A 17,908-nucleotide genomic window follows, 5' to 3' on the forward strand; every position below is an offset into this window, starting at 1 on the left:
TGAGATGCTGGACTTGGCTATGTTATCCAGAAGCAGGAAATAGAGACTGATGACAGGTGCTCACAAGGAAGAGATCCTGAGTGACCATGCAGCAGACTTCAAGCAGGCATGTTGGGACACCAGGAATAGAGGCCAAGCCTGGGGGGCAGGTACCAACCTTGAATTTTCCAGGATCCCCCAGGGCAGAACATGAGACTTGCCAGTACTAACCTTTGACTGCCTGGCTCTGCTCCAGAGAAGGGTCTCTGGAGTTTGTGTCTGTGTCTCTATTTCTTCCATTCCAGTAGAAGAGACAGACATGAAGCAAATCATAAATGTAAATGTATAACTACAAACCATGATAAATATTTCAAATGGAAGTTACAGGTGCTATGAAATTACCATGTTCTCATTTGCTGATAGGTCTATGGAAGATCTTCCTTTATCCTTCCATTCATGACAACAGAATTAATGGGAAGATCGCTGGGCATACCATAGGGACAGGGTAAGTCAAAATCTCTTTATATTGATGATCCTCCAGAGTTCATGATCTCATTTAACTACAGTGGTCAGAATTATTAAAATTATATGTGTCATATGGCCTACCAGTAAAAATATTAATATAAATTAAATATGGTATCTCTTCATTTTTTTTAATGTTCATTTATTTTTGAGAGAGAGAGACAGAGACAGAGACAGAACACAAGTGGGGAAGAGCAGAGAGAGAGAGAGGGAGACACAAAATCTGAAGTAGGCTCCAAGCTGTCAACACAGAGCCCGATGCGGGGCTTGAACTCACAAGCCTTGAGATCATGACCTGAGCCGAAGTCAGATGCTCAACCAACTGAGCCACCCAGGTGCCCCAGTATCTCTTCATGATAGAGACTTTTGAATCAGATCATTAAATAGCCAATCACAATCAATAATAAGAACAATAATTTTCATCATAAAGAGTTCAAAACAACGAATAAATTTTTCTGCCTTCTTTCATTTTCAGAGTAGAAATTCCATAAGGTATCTCCTAATGAATGGTTTCTAAATTTATACTTTATAAATTTGTGAAAAAAATTAAAATTTTATGATGAACAGTTCAACTAATTTACTATTTTAAAATGCAACCAGTTTGAAACTATGAATAAACCTTTATTAGAGTACAACTTACTTTAAAGAAAGCCCATATCTTCATATTAACTATTTCCAACTATAACAATAATGATTAGCAATATAAATATGAATGTAGGAATATCTCTCTAATGGACAAATAAGAATTGTAATGCAATTAATACATGGCTATATAATAGAATAATATAGCTGGGCTCATGTGGCCTGTGTCATTCTGTGCAAAGCATTTCCATTTATGAAATGCTACTTCATGAGGATAATAATATCACTTTCATTAACAACATAAAACAAAACTTGCAAGATATGTAGTAAACACAGAGAATTTAAAAATTATATGTATACTCATCAACTATTAATTGTCCTCTACATTTATTTACTTGACAATCTTCAATAAGTTCATATTAAGAAGGGAAGATAGAACATGCACTAAATAATAAATTATCATATTAATTTCTGGCAAATATGTTCAGGAATACAGAACTACATAAAACACAAATAAACAACAACAAAACCAAAACCAAACCAAAATAAAACAAAACAAAAAACAAAACAAAGAAAAAACACCCTACTACCACTAAAGCCCAAGAGAAGAGAAGCTTCTTCTCACTGAAAGAATCAGGGAACAGTTCATTGTTCTATTGAAGACAATAGTAATATTTGAATTCGGTCTTGAAGCATGAACAAGAACAGAGAAGTTTAGATAGGACATGTAGGGAAAGGACTGAAGCAGAAGAAGCAGAATGGACACAGGCTCAGGGAGGGAAACATGAGACAGGTCCAAGAGGACAATGAATCATCCAGAATGAGTGTAACGTAGGATCTGTGGAAGGAGGAAGGAGGTGAGGTAAATGGAGAGTAGGTATAAAGTGCTTCAAATGCCAGAAGAATCAATATTTCACTTAGCTGAAAACGAAGGGTCACTGCAAATTTTGGAAGAAGGGAGTTACATAACCATGACAAAGCTCTAAGGGCTAATCTAATGACTCTAGAAACAAGGAACTGTGAAAGGAGGGCTGGAGATTAGAAGATTAATCTGAAAAATATAAAATTTTAGGTAAGAGGGGGAAAGGCCTTGAAGTGAAAAGGCACAAAGAGGAGAGAAGCATAATTTTCTAAAAGCAGGATAGAATAAATTTGATATTCATTTTGTTTGGAAGACAGTAAGTTCAAGAGGCTTCAAAAATAATAGATTTCAAGTTGAAATGACAAAAAGAGTAGAAGTGCAGGGACACATTTGATGCTTTCTCTAATAGCTATCAACAAAGAGCCTCAAAGCAAACAGGCTAGGCTGTTTGTCTAACCAATATTTCTCAAGCAACAGTTTACTGGAGACTTTGATATGTTTATAAATATTCAACACAAAGAGGTTTTCCACTGTCAATTCAGGACACACTAAATATCTTATCTTCCTCTTAAATATTTACATTTAACATAAACATAATAAAGTTCTGGGAAATTGCGTACTAGTGTGTGTATGTGTGTGTGTGTGAGTAAAACTATTAAATCTCATGGGACACTAGCACTGCAAGGGACAAAGTTTAGAGAGACAAGCATACATATTCTTCTGAACTTACTATTATAGAGTAAGTATGTTTTATAATAAATCTCTTTGGGATGGATTAATATCAGGTATCATGAAGTCATTCCAGTAGACCTAAGAGATGGAAAGAGATGTAAATTGTCACTCAGGATAGAGTTGAGATCTGAAAATATAAATTTAGAAGTCACATAACAGAGAAGATACTTGAGATTATGAAAAGAGGTGATTTTGCAAGGGACTGGAAAAGTTAGAGAGGACATGGAAGCTGCAGACAGTGTACATTTTAGACTCCATTAGATGGATAAATAAGGCTAAATTGGCCACTGGACTAATAACAGAGAGGGAAACAATATGTTGTTAGAAGGATAAAGCAGAGCAGTATCCAGATTATACATATTGATCAAAATTATGTAACTTTAGCACCTCAACTTCCATATAAATTTGTATAAAAGCTGGTATACAGAATTAATAAGTACTTTTGTATAAAATTTAGGTCAATTGTCATTTGATAACAGCTGTTTGGCTCTTCAGAATGCAGTCAGAAAGTGTTTTCCATTTTTTCAATAAGGAAATATCAAGAAATAATGGATCTCCTCTAGAAATGGAATGTATTTTAAATAGTCTTTGCCACTCTGTACCACAAATATCTTTATTAAAATATTTAGTAAAGATTTCTTAAATATTTGATTCTTGGGCACCTGGGTGGCTCAGTCGGTTGAGCTTCCAACTTTGGCTCAGGTCATGATTTCATGGTTGGTGAGTTCGAGCCCCGTGATGGGTTCTGTGCTGACAGCTCAGAGACTGAAGCTTGCTTCAGATTCTGTGTGTGTCTCTCTCTACCCCTCCCCCACTCATGCTTTTTCTCTCTCTCTCTCTCTCAAAAATAAATAAACATTTTTAAAAACTTAAAAAAAAAATTTTTTAATATTTGATTCTTGAGAGAGACTAAAGAGTCTTAAGGGCATTATACTGTATTTCCCTCTAGAAAATAGATTCTTAGTATGATATTTCAAAAAAAATTACAATAAAGTAAAATATTTTAAAGTAATAAAATATGGAAGTTTTATGGCACTCTTGAGTGATCTGAAGTACATTAAAATGAAATACCATCTCAGGACACCTGGCTGGCTCAGTCGGTTGAATGTCTGACTTCAGCTCAGGTCATGATCTTACAGTTTGTAAGTTCAAGCCCCGCATAGGGCTCTGTGCTGACAGCTCAGATCCTGGAGACTGCTTCGAATTCTGTGTCTCCCTCTCCCTCTGGTCTTCCCCCACTCATGCTCTGTTTCTCTCTCTTTCAAAAATAAATAATTTTTTTTTTAATTTTTTAAAAAAATAAATAAAATGGAATACCATCTGAACAGTAATATTCAAGCATTTTGAGTATTAGGAAATTTACAGAAAGCAAAGCCTAAAAAGAAAGATAGTATGATTACTGTGAAATTATATTTTATTCATGTCTATTAATGAAATCATAACGAAGTCATAATGAAATCTAGTTCTAGTCTTGCACAACCTAAAAGCCACACCCTTCAACACCTAAAAGGGTCTTTCTACTGCCTAAGAAAATGCTGTTTATATTATGGTAGCAACAAATCTCTTCTGTATAGAAACACTTTCAGAACAAGTGCCTGAACTTTATCTTTCTTTTCCCTCCTCTTTTCTTTACTCCTTCTGGAGACAGTATTTTATGTCCTAAAATTCCTAATAAGTGCCTCATATATGACATATCAAATCTATGTTGGTGTTTGTATGGTCATCACAGTAAATCATATGACCCAGAGAACACTTGATAATGTATGCTTGCTCATTGTTTTTGTTTGTTTGGTTGGTTGGTTGTGTTGTTGTTGTTGTTTGTTTTGTTTTTGTTTTTGTTTTTGTTTTTTTGTTCGACCTCTGGAAGAGAAAATTTTCATGAATATAATGACTCTGAATATAATGACTTCTGAGTAGCTCAAAATAACTTTTAGGGTGATTCAAATCATCTCCTTGGTTAGTGAGAATGGATTATACCTCAAGGAAGGATAGTATGGCCAGCCTGGCATACACATTAAGATGTCCTAACACTATCTTTTATAAAGATGCAATCTGTAATGGCGAGCCACACTCAATCTGTTCGTTCTTTTTTTTTTTAATTTTTTTAATGTTTATTTATTTTTGAGACAGCGAGAGACAGAGCATGAATGGGGGAGGGTCAGAGAGAGAGGGAGACACAGAATCTGAAGCAGGCTCCAGGCTCTGAGCTGTCAGCACAGAGCCCGACGCGGGGCTTGAACTCACGGACCGCGAGATCATGACCTGAGCCGAAGTCGGACGTTTAACTGACTGAGCCACCCAGGCGCCCCAATCTGTATGTTCTTAATATCAGTACTCTTCAATGTTTCTCCCTCTGGCTGGTTTTGATCCCTTGAGCTTTAAAAACATCTATGAAATGGAGATCTATATAGTTTTCTTTCTACTTCATAAGAATATTGTGTGAACATCTAGTATAAAAGATATAAAAAAAATGTTTTCCAAAACTCTTTTTATGGGATTCTACATAAGCATAAGCCATCATTATTCAAAATGGTATTATTTGCAGATTTTGAATCATCTGCTTTCACTAAGTGTGAATTTAAAAGCAATGCTTTAAAAAGAAATCTCTTTGGGATGAAATGAAGAAAAAGGCACCAGAGCTAGGTAAAATGCTGCCAAACTTGTGTGTACATGATACCTGGGTGTGATAATCCACAGATAACTCCCATCTGTTATTTCTTAATTTACCCTCAGCTGTTTCAATAACATGATATTGTTCATCATTTCTCAATCTTTTCAAAATATTTCTTCTTCCTTTTTTTAAACTCACACCATTGCAGTTATGTAATAGAACATTAACTATTCTCTCAACGAGGCAACTTTATTTGCTGAGTTTCTCTAAGAGTAGATGAAAAATATTAACTATAGATAAGTTTCTTAGGTTCAGACTATCTTCCAGATAACAAAAATAAAAGAAGTAAAGGACGAAAAAAAACTAAAGTAAAGTGAATCTCAGAAAAATAAAGGAGACATATTTGGGGAAAATTTAGAGAAACTGAAATGTGTACCTTGGAACACTAATTTCTGTAGATATTAATAAGAATTATATAGAAATAGAATAAATTGGGGGAAATATTGGGCCAAGCGAACTTCAGTTTTACTGCAAAAAAATATCTAATATGACTTGTAAATTTCTAACAGGAGAATGAGTATGACAGGCAGTATTTCCCAAACTTATTTTATGCTTCTGTTTGGAGTATCTCAGGGGAATGGTCTTCCTTGAGCTCAGGAGTTTAGGAGTTCAATTCATCAGACTTGTCAGTTTTAACAACAAACCAGATGGGTGACAGCACATATTCACAAAATGACTGCAGTATGGCCCTTGACTCACTAGTGCTAACCACTTGAAGCCACACATCCTCAACTCTCTGCTAGCTAATCAGAAGTTCTCCTTATGCCCCAAATTCTCCCAAACACTTCATGAACTTTTGTAATCTCCTGGCTTTGCTCAAGCTATACCACCTTATTAATATCCTTCTCTTCTTCCACTTTCCTGTCACTTTCCTGTTTGTTTCAATGTTTATCATCGAATGTTTCTCCCTCTCTGTCTCAGTACTTCATATGTGCTTCTCCTTGGGAGAGTAGTTCTCAAACTTGGCCGTACATTCAAGGTATCTAAAGAATTATAAAAAACACTGATCCCTGGGTCTCACCCACTGATTTTGATATAATAAGTCTGAGATACAACCTGGGCATTGGGATTTTTTTTTTAAATTCCCCAGTGATTGTAAGATATAGGCAATGCTGAAAACCATTGGTTTGGAGTTCATGGTAGTTTGTCTCTGTACTTTATAAACCTATGTAGATTCTAAAAAAGGGTTTAAGTTTTTTAAAGGAGAAATATAACCCCCTTCATTTTCATAGGTCTCCTGTACCCATAAACATTTTTTAATGAAAACTAGAAGTTCTAATTTGGCTTATATTTTCAATAATGATGCTAAAATTATCAAAACGTTGTCCAAACTACTCTGTTCCTCCATTCCTATTCAGGTAAACTGTATCATTAAGGAAAGTGGCTCCCATATCTAGCTATGAATCAACATAAATGGGAGAGCATGTGGAAACACATATATCAAAGCTTTCTAGTCCCAGACCTACTAAAGCAGAATATCTGAGTTAAGGTTTCAGAAGCTTGTTTTGTTTTTGTTTTGTAAGCTGCAATTCTAATGTCAATAACAAACAGATCCGTTTTGTGAACCACTGATTTAAAAGAGGAATTATGGATTTTGGCTTTTATGAAAGCATTTACTCATTATAGTGGTATTTGGAAGGGTTCAGTAATAGAAAATAATATCATGATTTTATAGTACAAAGAATAAATAATTTTTAAGAGACAATAATCGTAAGTTCCTAGAGAATATGCATTATGGATGAGAATATGCATTATGAATACCAAATATGGTCCAAATGCAAAAGGAAGCATTATTTTATTTTAGTATTTACAAGCCCTCCATTCCAGGCCATGGTTTTCGTGGAATTGAAATTGATTGCCCAAAATTATATAATTAATTATATTCAGTTTGTATTAAAATAACTAATTGTCTCAAGCCTGTTAGCATGACACTTGGTAAAAATTAATTCTCCAAAAGAAACTGAGAAAATATGGGCCATCATCATGGGCATAATAGCTCATGTTTTAAGCAGTTAGTGAAACTTTCCTAATGTTTAACTTTTTAAAACTTTTTTTAACCAGGAATTTCAGGCACACTATAACTCTGATGTCAGGTGAAAAATATTTGACCCATCAACCACATGAGAGTCAATAGAACTTCACTGTTTTATTATATATATATATATATATATATATATATATATATATATATATATATATATGTGTGTGTGTGTGTGTGTGTATATATGTGTATATATATATATATATATATATATATATATTTCCATCCTCAGATAACTTCAACAACATGAAATAAAAATTCAAATTATATGCTGTCTTTTCAACTGTCTGAATGAAGATGGACTATGGATGGAATAAAGGAAAGAAGAATCAGAAAAAACACAAGAATTTTCAGAGAGCATTAATTGCATTAATTGACTCAATTATATATGCTTCTTTTTACTAATATTCTCCCACACCAACTCTGGGTTTGGCCCTGTGACTTTTTGACTTTTACAATGGGACAGAACAACTGACTCAATTCAGACTCAATCAGAGCCTTGAAAAAATGTTTGTGAGTTTCTGTTTCCTCCATAGTTTCCTGTTGTTACTACGAAAAAAATACCCAGGCTAGTCTGCTAGAAAGATATGTGAGATACATGAAGGAAATTCAAGTCATGTAACCCAAGGTCCTCCTCGGTCAGCCAGTTCACAGCAAACCTATGATCTGGCTACAGATGCAGAAGAAAGCCCATTGAGATCACAGAACCACTCAGCTGATCTATAGACTCATGTCATTTTAAGCCCCTATGCTTTAGGAAGATTTATAAATAGCAATCACTGATACAAATGTCTTCAGCATTTGAAAGACTGTCCTGTGAAAGAGTTTGGATCTTTCTTGGTCCAGTTCTACTAAGAGAGAAAAAAAGTTTATATTGACCAAAAGACAGATTCCCATTTAAGAAAGTACTTTGTAACAAGTTATGGTTGTTCAAAGGTGGAATGGGCTACAGGCACTGAATTTGCTGATTCCGGAATAATTCAAGTTGGGGCTAACATGAACGCATTTTATTCATTCAACAAGTTTGTTTCTTCATTTTTTCCTTTAATGCTACAAAATTATATACAGATTCTATAATCTGTATATTATAGTGCATTGTAGAGTATATTGGTTTTCTCATTCTCAATTAGTATTACAAACAAGAAACAAGCTACCCATCCTTATAGCAATCTTCCTGGATATGGCTGCCAGAATTTTCAGCCAAGACTTACTGGCCATCATTCACCCTGAAAATGGAGCAATCCCCATTATGTAGACCTAACTAAACAAATTATTAATTCTATCATTCATTCATTTCAAGGGTCACCAGTTAGCAATCTGTAGCTGGATTTTGTTTAGACTCACTGTTTTTAAAAATGTGAAACTAAATGTTTTCATTTCCTATCTACCATAATTCCCAACACCTCCTATTTCATACATTCACAATACTTACTTAGTCAGTATTGACTAAGCCAATTAGTCAGTATTGATAAGCCAAGTGCTTATTTGTCACACACATTCCACCAAAATTTATGGGAAATACAAAGATGAATTCAATATTAATTACAGCCTCAGAAATCTTACAGGTTTGTTTTTAGGAGGGTTGACCTCCTTACTCAAGTAATTATAATAGGGATGAAGCGATATGTGCACTAAAAGAAATCCAGATAAAATGACATGAGATCTCTGAGTTAGAAAAAATTAGGTGCAGCTGAACTGAGCAGCATATGCATAATTAGTGGCCACAGAAATTTGCAAGAGTCTCTTTTTTCTCTTTCATGTTGATCCACAAAAATATCATCACTGGAATAGCTATAACCATTTGGAATCTTCATTAGAGAAGATATCTAACAAACAGGTGGTCCCAGATTGTCACATTTCTCTACTTTCATCCAAATTTTGATTTAATTATATAACTTAAAAATGACTTTGACCTAGTAGGATTTTCCTTTCTTTCCTCAATTAGGACTCAAAAATTGCCACATTTGTACATTAAAGATACTGACATGCTGTTTTAAATTACTTGGTCTCCAAACAATTTGTTCCAAGCTCTTTGATCCTTGAAAATGTCAAATATTTTAATATTAATATTTTTAAAGCTGAAGTGGTGATTTTCATAATAAAAGCCCTTGACTTTCAATGCCTGTAAACAACAGGTTAATAAATACATAGTATTTTAATACCTGTCTTAACAAACAACTCTCCTAAAAATAATATCCTATGATGCTAAAGGCTGGAGTGACTACAAATGGTTACCAACTTATCTCAGAATTAGTGTTTCTCCATAACAAAAAAATATGGCTTTAATGGAGCAGTTTGGGGATGTTATGAAGATGACAAATCTCAAAGTTTTATCATCTGCTTCTTCAAATGCACGGTGATTTGCTGCATTCACTTCCAGCATTTCTGGTTCAGGAAATGTTGGATTTTCCTCAAGCAGAGCTCATGGCCAAGTGACCTTAATCAAATACATAAATAAACGGAAGCTTTCCCATGAGAACTAACTATCACAATTATGTCATGTCCAGTCACAGAACTGAAGAGACTGGGTTTATAAATACTGCAGACCTCTTTAACTTATTCAATTTTGATAATCCTATAGGTCACCTTAATCTTATTACTATGATTTTTCATTGCTTTTAACCTAAACACTATATGTAATAGACTGATTATTCCAAATATAAAATTTTCCAAAACATTAAATTATCTAGTATATCATTTAACCTGGATAACCTTTATTTTCTTATTTCAAGCATTACAAATCTTTGAAAAGCTATTTCTAAATCATGAACACAATGTCTAAGATAAACACAACTATCACCAAACTTCCCTAGGTTAGCAAACAAAATTTGTGTAGTTCCTGAGAGAGAGAAACTTTGTTGTGTTTTAATCTATTCTCTGTTCCTGGATCCATACCCAAATTATAAATTGTGGATTTACTACTTCTTTAAGGAATTGCTCTGAAGATTATATACCTGTAAACTTTATTAACAATACACTAGGGGCACCTGGATGGCTCAGTTGGTTAAGTGTCCAACTTTGGTTCAGGTTGTGATCTCACAGTTAGTGGGTTCAAGCCTCCCGTTGGGCTCTGTGCTGACAGCTCTGAGCCTTGAGCCTGCTTTGGATTCTGTGTCTTCCTCTCTCTCTCTGCCCCTCCCCTGCTTGCACTCTGTTTCTCTCTCTCTCTCAAAAATAAACATTAAGATAAATAAATAAATAAATAAATAAATAACACTAAAATTTTAATAAACAGCAGCTCTTAATATTAACATTAATAGCTACTGCTATTGCCATGCTGCTGTTGCTGGTGATGGTAAGTTTATTGGAGGTAGCTTAAATTTGTGTTGATTATGGAGGAAGTAATACCAGCAGGAGTAAATTACTTATTGCCTGACTTTAAAATGTATAACAAATTATGGTTTATCTACTGGTGATGACCACTTAAAAATTAGAGCTATTGTTGTCACAACCGAAAAAAAAGAAAAGGCAGAGTTATGTCTGATAACTTGCATGATAAACATTACCGTATGTCTTACACTCATATTTGTTTGTTGTTTTGCTTTATCTTTGTAGTCAGTCCATTTTAAAGATCAACTTGTTTCTGTTCCTTGCCTTATAAGTCATGCAATGACCTTTAACCAGCAGCAATAACATCCTGATGTAAACAATAAAAAACTAATTTTTAATAAACATGTCTATTATAAAATATAACTGTTCTTCTATTAACTAATGTTGTGCCTGATAGTGTCATAAATGGTAAATTCACTTCACTATGTCTATTTTCCAAAACTATTTTTCCTTTCATAGCAAGGGGAGAATAACTTAAACATAATTATTTTTTTCTATCAATTAACTGTCACATAAAAATCATCACTTATTTAAAAGAAAAGCCATTAAACTAAATTTCCAACATGTAACTATGTAACCATTAAGGGTAAATTCATCTTTTTCTCTTTTTTTAATAAACAAATTCATAATCTCCTTTATTTTAGAGCCAAAAAATGTTAAAACATTTTCATAAATACAGAATTTTATTATATTTTGGATTTTATTTACATAGAACTTCTTCCTTTGAGGAAATTCATTCCATAAAAAAGGTATTTAACATATTATACTACTTCATCAGCTCATACTTAGTTTTATTCTACGTAATTATTTTTCACTCTGATGACTTGTACTAAATATATTCCTGTCTAAAGTATGTGTTTCCGGTGAGAGGAAGGTGTTAAAAAGAGGATTAAATTACAGAATATTATAAATACTTAAATATGAATGAGAAAAAATCCCAATGTCCAACAATGTATGACAATTAGTTTAAATTTTAGAGTGCTTTGATATTTTATATCTGTTCAGGTTTTTTGTTGTTCCCAAAACACCGAGGGGAATGGGTTCACAATGTCTGAATAACTTAATACTATCCAAACATTTTACCTAGAAAACTACCGTAAATCTGCAGTCAGTCAGGTATTCTGCGATGTCAACGTGTAAAAATCTGAAATGCAGTGTATCCCTTGCGTATTAGCAACTTCTGGTTTTGCGGTAACACTGATGTTCATGCACTGAACTTAAACGTGGAAATAGAGGTGCTTCGGTGGCTCAGTTGGTTAAGCATCTGACTCTTGATTTCGGCTCAGGTCATGATCTCAGGGGGTGAGATGGAGCCTGGCCTCTGGCTCCATGCTGGGTGTGGAGCCTGTTTGAGATCCTCTCTCCCTCTCTTCTGCCCCTCCCCCACTCATGTGCGCACTCGCACACATTCTTTCTCAAAAAAAAAGTGGAAACATAAAAATGATTACACTCCAAAAGGGGTAGCATTTTAAATATGTAACAGATATTTTATGCTGTTCCTCTATAAAGCATAGATCACAACCTTGAAATTAGAAATCAGATATACCAATAGGTACTAACCATCCCCATTAGGTCCACAAAGAACATTAGGATCTGTCTTTCTTTTCCTGGGCTTTCTTATTTCATCTTTCTGCTTTCTCCATCTCTATGTGAAGAGAATATGCCTGCCAAAAGCACACTCAGAATTCCTCTGCTAACAGATACTTGTAAAAATAAGAATTTTGAAAAGGCATAAAGAGAAGAAACAGCATGTTCTAAATGCTGTGAAGATCTCAACACAATTTTCATTAGTCTCAGGCCCTGGCAGAAATCTGACTTGCACTTTAATGTCTCAGATACTGGATGCATAGACCAGTTCTCAAATCTAGGGCTGATGAACAATTATTTGCATATTTTGTTTGTGGCATTTTGGTGCTACTTCTAATGGAAAGTCACCACAAAAATAGCATCCATTTTGAACACTGAAGCGGTTCAATAGGTTGTTAGTTTCAAAGAATACTAAATAAGGCTTAACATGTAAGAAAAGTTTCAATTCAATTTATTTAATTCATTTTTTGCCTACCTACTTTAAGAAAAAATTTGAAGCAATAAATGGAAAACAATACACATATAATAGAATTTGATAAAATAAAATATCAAATCGAGTAGGAGATGATAATAACAAAAACCCAGACTTAGACTTCATGGCAATGGATTCATATAAGAAATGTTCTCACTGATGCAATTTTATTAGGAGAAACAGATTTTTCTTGATATAAACGTTAAATGTTTATTTATCCCATGAGAATATAGAAAGTTCACTAAGCAATACGAATATGCAATAAGATGGAAGAATCTTCAGCAACTGTTTTGCTGGAGTTATATAAAGGTAATTGATTTGAAATATATTAGAAATTGATTAATCTATTTATATAAAGAAATAAATTATTACCAGAGATAAAACTCAGTGGTAACACAGAAAAAGAGGTTTTTTAAAGTCTAATACAATGTTTCTTTCTCTGTGGGATGCCTTTAATGTCAAGTGTTTATTCACATCTTGGATTTTAAGGTTCTGTATAATTTTATTTGCTAAGTACTGAGGAACAAACTTTGTGATGCATATTTAAAAGACATTAATATACATTCTGTGATAGTATTTCCTTCCAGGAAAATTATAAAATCTAAAGAATTTCTCTTGAGTAAAGGAAGAATCATTACTTTTCTGTACAGTTTCTGAGCTACAGGAACGTCTACAGGCAGAACCACAAAGTGTGTTTGAGATGCACCATTTATATATCCTCAGGGCTGAGTGGTCAGTCTCACTGATCCCAAGTTCCACATGATATGCATAAAAGATATCCCATAAACCCACCTTGGCCATAAAATAAACTTTTCCTTTGTTCCTTGCCTCACAGACCTGGTGTGAAAATATATATCTAAAATTTCCACAAAAGACTTTTAAAACATAGATTTGCTTACTTAACTAGGTGAGACGATTCAGCGGAATCACTATTGCAGGAGACACATTCTTAGAGGCAAAATCTAAATAATATGTAAGATTTCTCCCAGCCTCCCCAGTAACATATCCAGCCATGGAATTTCAACATCTATCATCTGCTCTGACACCTCTCAACTAACTTTTTACATTTGGATGACTTTTCCTGTCTGAAATTTAGGGAGATTATGTTAATTAAAAATTCATGTTCATGCAGTCTCAAAAATTAAATTAAAAAATAAAATATTGCTATTCTCTATCAATTCAGTAAGGTGTCAGAATTAGTCATCATTGAAAGCTGTCTTATTATAATTTTTCAGGACATTGTCACCTCCTTTTTGGCACCCATCATCTGCCTGTGCCATAGTTACCTAGGTGTATACTAGATGACATGTCATGTGAAGGCAGTTACAATTTGTGTTTCGTTATCATGTCTGACCTTCCCAGTGCAGTCAGCCAAATCTAGACACTTATAATCAATCAGAGAAGGTCAGGTGAATTGAATTAAGGCTGTGGATTCTGGGGTGCCTGGGTGGCTTAGTGGGTTAAGCATCTGACTTCAGCTCAGATCATGATCTCACAGTTCCTGGGTTTAAGCCCACACTGTTAGTGTGGAGCCTACTTGAGATTCTCTCTCTCCCCCTCTTTCTCTGCCTCTCCCCCACTCGCACTGTCTCTCTTTCTCAAAACAAACAAGCAAACAAAAAAGCTGTGGGTTCAATTGCAGAAGAAAGTAGTCTGTATATAAAATTTTGAATGGTGTCAATATGTCAGATATTTCCCCAAAAAATCCCAGACTGATCTCCCTTAATAACTAAAATTCTAAATGAAGTGTTTATAAAGTCAAAACATTATTTTCACAAAATTTGTTAAACTTATAACTAACACATATAAAAGAGTCTAGCACATATAAAAGGTAAGCACTAATTTGCTTACCAAGTGGATTGAGAACCAGTATGCAAATTCCTTAGGAAGTAGGGTACAAAGAAGTACACATTGAGAAGGAAAGGTCTAGTACATGGATCTGACCAAAAAAGCAGACCTGAGAAAGATGTCTCAATGTGAGAGGTGGACAGTTCAGTAATAGCCCAAGGAGACATGGGACCTGAGAAACGAGGCCAACAAGGAAAATGAAGTGGGGCATGGGATAAGGACATCAAATGCCAAAAACAATCTTAAACCACTTCCTAACTTGCTCAAAAGTACAACTCGCTATCAGAAAGCCAATGCTGTGTTTTGCTGAAGAATATCCCACAAATTTCTCTGGGGAATTATATCTAGTCATTTGAATACTTTATTAAGGTACTCTCCACCTCCCGTTTCCCTCATGACAATCATATCCTGAGAAAAGCAAAGCCAGCTGTCAGTGTGCCAATTGACCAATCAATTCCGGCCCGACATCTGGCCTTACCCTGTTTTCAGTCAGCAACCATTTCTGCACATATTGAAACAGTTGACTGAGTGAAAGGAGGTCCTCTCTGGCAGCTATGTTTTCTCTTCTAAGTCACCAGGATCATGAAGCAATCATTTGAATTTAGCAAATTGTATTCTAATTATTCGGGTAAAGAATTTCAACATCTTTATATGAAAAAGAACAGAAGCACAGATGAGTTGCCATTCTCCTGTGAGTGGCACCTAAGCACAGAATTCAGCACGAGGGGGTACGGGTTCGCCATAACCAGGGGTGAAGTACCACCTGCTTCAATCGCAACAGCTTCCTGATGGGGTAACATAATAAAGATACTGGCTAAGTGGATTTGACTTTATCCAACATAATCTTGCTTTCCTGAATTTCTGCAGGTGCCTTCTTTTAATGGTGCCTCAGTGGAGTTGAGTTTGGAATTATCCATACTACTGTCAGATCTTTTGAAGTCACACATGCACTTGGGAGAAAATAGATATTAATTACATAACATGAGAGATTTTTTTTCAGAAAATATGGCAGGTGGATTCAAATTCTGAGGGTCAGTTTGGATTTTTGGTGACATTGCCATCAGTGCATACAATGTACAAATGTATATTTGTGTAGACATAGATTATATTAAATCCACACATACATATTTAAATATCATTTATCTTCAAGAGAAGGCTGTAAAAGAGATTTGAGCTAGCATTTTTTAAGCTTTACAAAAGTATACTGTTGCTACTAATAATACTATAATAATGCTTTAATAAATGCATAAAATATGTGCCTTAAGGCCCACTCTTACGCATTATGTGACAATCACAGAATGCCAGGAATTCCATCCATAAACTTATATTATCCTGTAATTGATTCTAGATCAACAACCGGTGACTGTAACTTGACTTTAACATTTAGTTTTACTAACATGTAGTATCTCTGCTCTGGTTAGGATATTATTTTGGAGGAAGTACAACATTGATAAATAATTAACTTCTTTTTTAAAATATTCTGTCTTAAGAGGCAGAAACTGTGTTGAATTTCTATCTTCTTTAATTTTTTTAAATTCCTAATTCTGAATTCTAAAGTACATAATAAATAACTAAAGAATCAAGGGTTAAGAAGTCAGTGAAGAAATTGCTGCTCTCTATAGAGAGTGAGTCTCCCCCCAAAATAAAACCTTAGCTCAATCTGTTACACTGTATCTACATATTTTCTGGCCACAAATTTCACCACAGTATAAAATTTTTCCTGTTGCCCTATTGTTTCCTAAATTGCAGAAAGACACTCCTGAACTAGGTATAAAATGTACACTTTAGTATAGTAGCCATCAAGTTCAAATTTGTCTTCCCACATTACTGCAAAAAGGTATAGCATTTGCTGCACTAAAACACTATCTCTGAGTGCAATTAGTTGAAATAACCAAGCACAGTATTTCCAACTTAGAGGGCTGTGCAACCATTAGAAATAGCAAGGGATTGCATAATGTTGTAGAAGTTTTTCCAGTGCTATGTCATTCATGTGCTTGAATAGCTAGTATGTTTTTTAAATAAATTTTGAGTTGATAACAGTTTGTGCATAGAGTTTCAGAAAATAGAAAATAAAAGGACTCCTTGGGTATGCATGAAGTTAAACGTTAGACACACTGTACTGCTTCGCTGTAACTTAGTGCCAGAATTCCCAAGTTAAGGATGAAGAAGAGAAATTATTTTTCCTGACAACCCTGGAGCCAACTGGGGTGTAGCATTACTTACCTAAAGATGGGTCTTTGGAGATGTTTCTTCCTGATTGTGACATGGTCATCCATTTAAAGGTAAAAGTTTAACTTCTTCCTGGAAACCACTCCAGAAATCCAGGGAGGCAATGTAGAAGTCTATTGTGCTGCAAGGAGCCCAGAAGGAAAAAGTAGTTTCCTCTTTCTCTTTTTGGGTGCTGGGAGAAAACTTCCCTGCTCTCTGCCAGCTGAGCAGTGTGTCCATAGAGGCCACATAAGACAGGCACGTTGAGGCACTCCCCCACAGAGCAGGGTGTGCAAAAACCACCGACAGTCACGTTGATACAGGCAGGAGAAGCACACAGGACCCTCGGGAACAGAAGGAAACAAACAGACAACTTCCTACTCTAGTGGCACCCAGGTAGGAGCGCCCTGAGTTAGTGCAGCCAAGAGAGCAGTCCTTCCACATGCTGGTCAAGCTCTGGAAAGCTAAGTCCCTCCCTGTCTTTAAAACTGCCTGATCTGAGGCTCAACTTTTTTCTTCAAAATAAAAGTTGTACAGCTGGTTCAGCAGTCCCATGTGAGTACCCTCTGGAAGTTTGTTCTGTTAAAATAAGAACTGTATACAAATTAATGAAGGAAGATGGGCTCAGACTGTGTGACTGGCTCTGCTTCAAACGATTATAATTATTTTACAATATTGCTTTTATTCACACTTTGAAGTGTGGAGACCGCTCGTGATTTTTGGCACTCATAGCCCAATAACCTACACTTGGCTGAAGTCAAAGTTACAATTTCAACTGATAGAAGCCCATGTGAAGCTGGCCAGAGCTACGAGAGTTAGAAAAACAAAAATTGCTCAATTCTATCAGTGACAATGTGCCCAGATGTCTGTACCCAGAGTAGCTTTCCAACTAAGTGGGGACACTGAAAAAAACATATGAAAACACATGCACACAAATACACACACACTTTTTTAAGGCCCCTAAACTTCCTGGGAACCTAAGGTGGTTTTTGTTTTGTTTTGTTTTGACTATGTGATCAAATTTGAATTTTAAAAATAAAAAGAAAGAAATGTAGGTATTAGAAGTTGTAAACG

At 35.0% G+C, this 17,908-nt stretch overlaps 1 protein-coding gene across 11 annotated transcripts in view; it reads right to left on the reverse strand.

The window, feature by feature from the left end:
- Nucleotides 1–17,908, reverse strand: part of PDE1A (phosphodiesterase 1A) — a 329,446-nt gene that overhangs the window by 222,832 nt on the left and 88,706 nt on the right. For 3 of the 11 annotated variants that reach the window (XM_042949328.1, XM_042949327.1, XM_042949326.1), the window contains exon 1: nt 16,850–17,274. The exons of the other annotated variants lie outside the window; for them this stretch is intronic. In XM_042949328.1, the coding sequence (XP_042805262.1) occupies nt 16,850–16,902 (53 nt within the window). In that variant the 5' untranslated portion in view covers nt 16,903–17,274. Of the gene's footprint in view, nt 1–16,849; nt 17,275–17,908 lie in introns of those variants that run through there. 11 annotated transcript variants of the gene reach the window in all.

The sequence above is a fragment of the Panthera leo genome, chromosome C1 (assembly GCF_018350215.1).
Source record: "Panthera leo isolate Ple1 chromosome C1, P.leo_Ple1_pat1.1, whole genome shotgun sequence".
Taxonomy (NCBI): Eukaryota; Metazoa; Chordata; class Mammalia; order Carnivora; family Felidae; genus Panthera; species Panthera leo.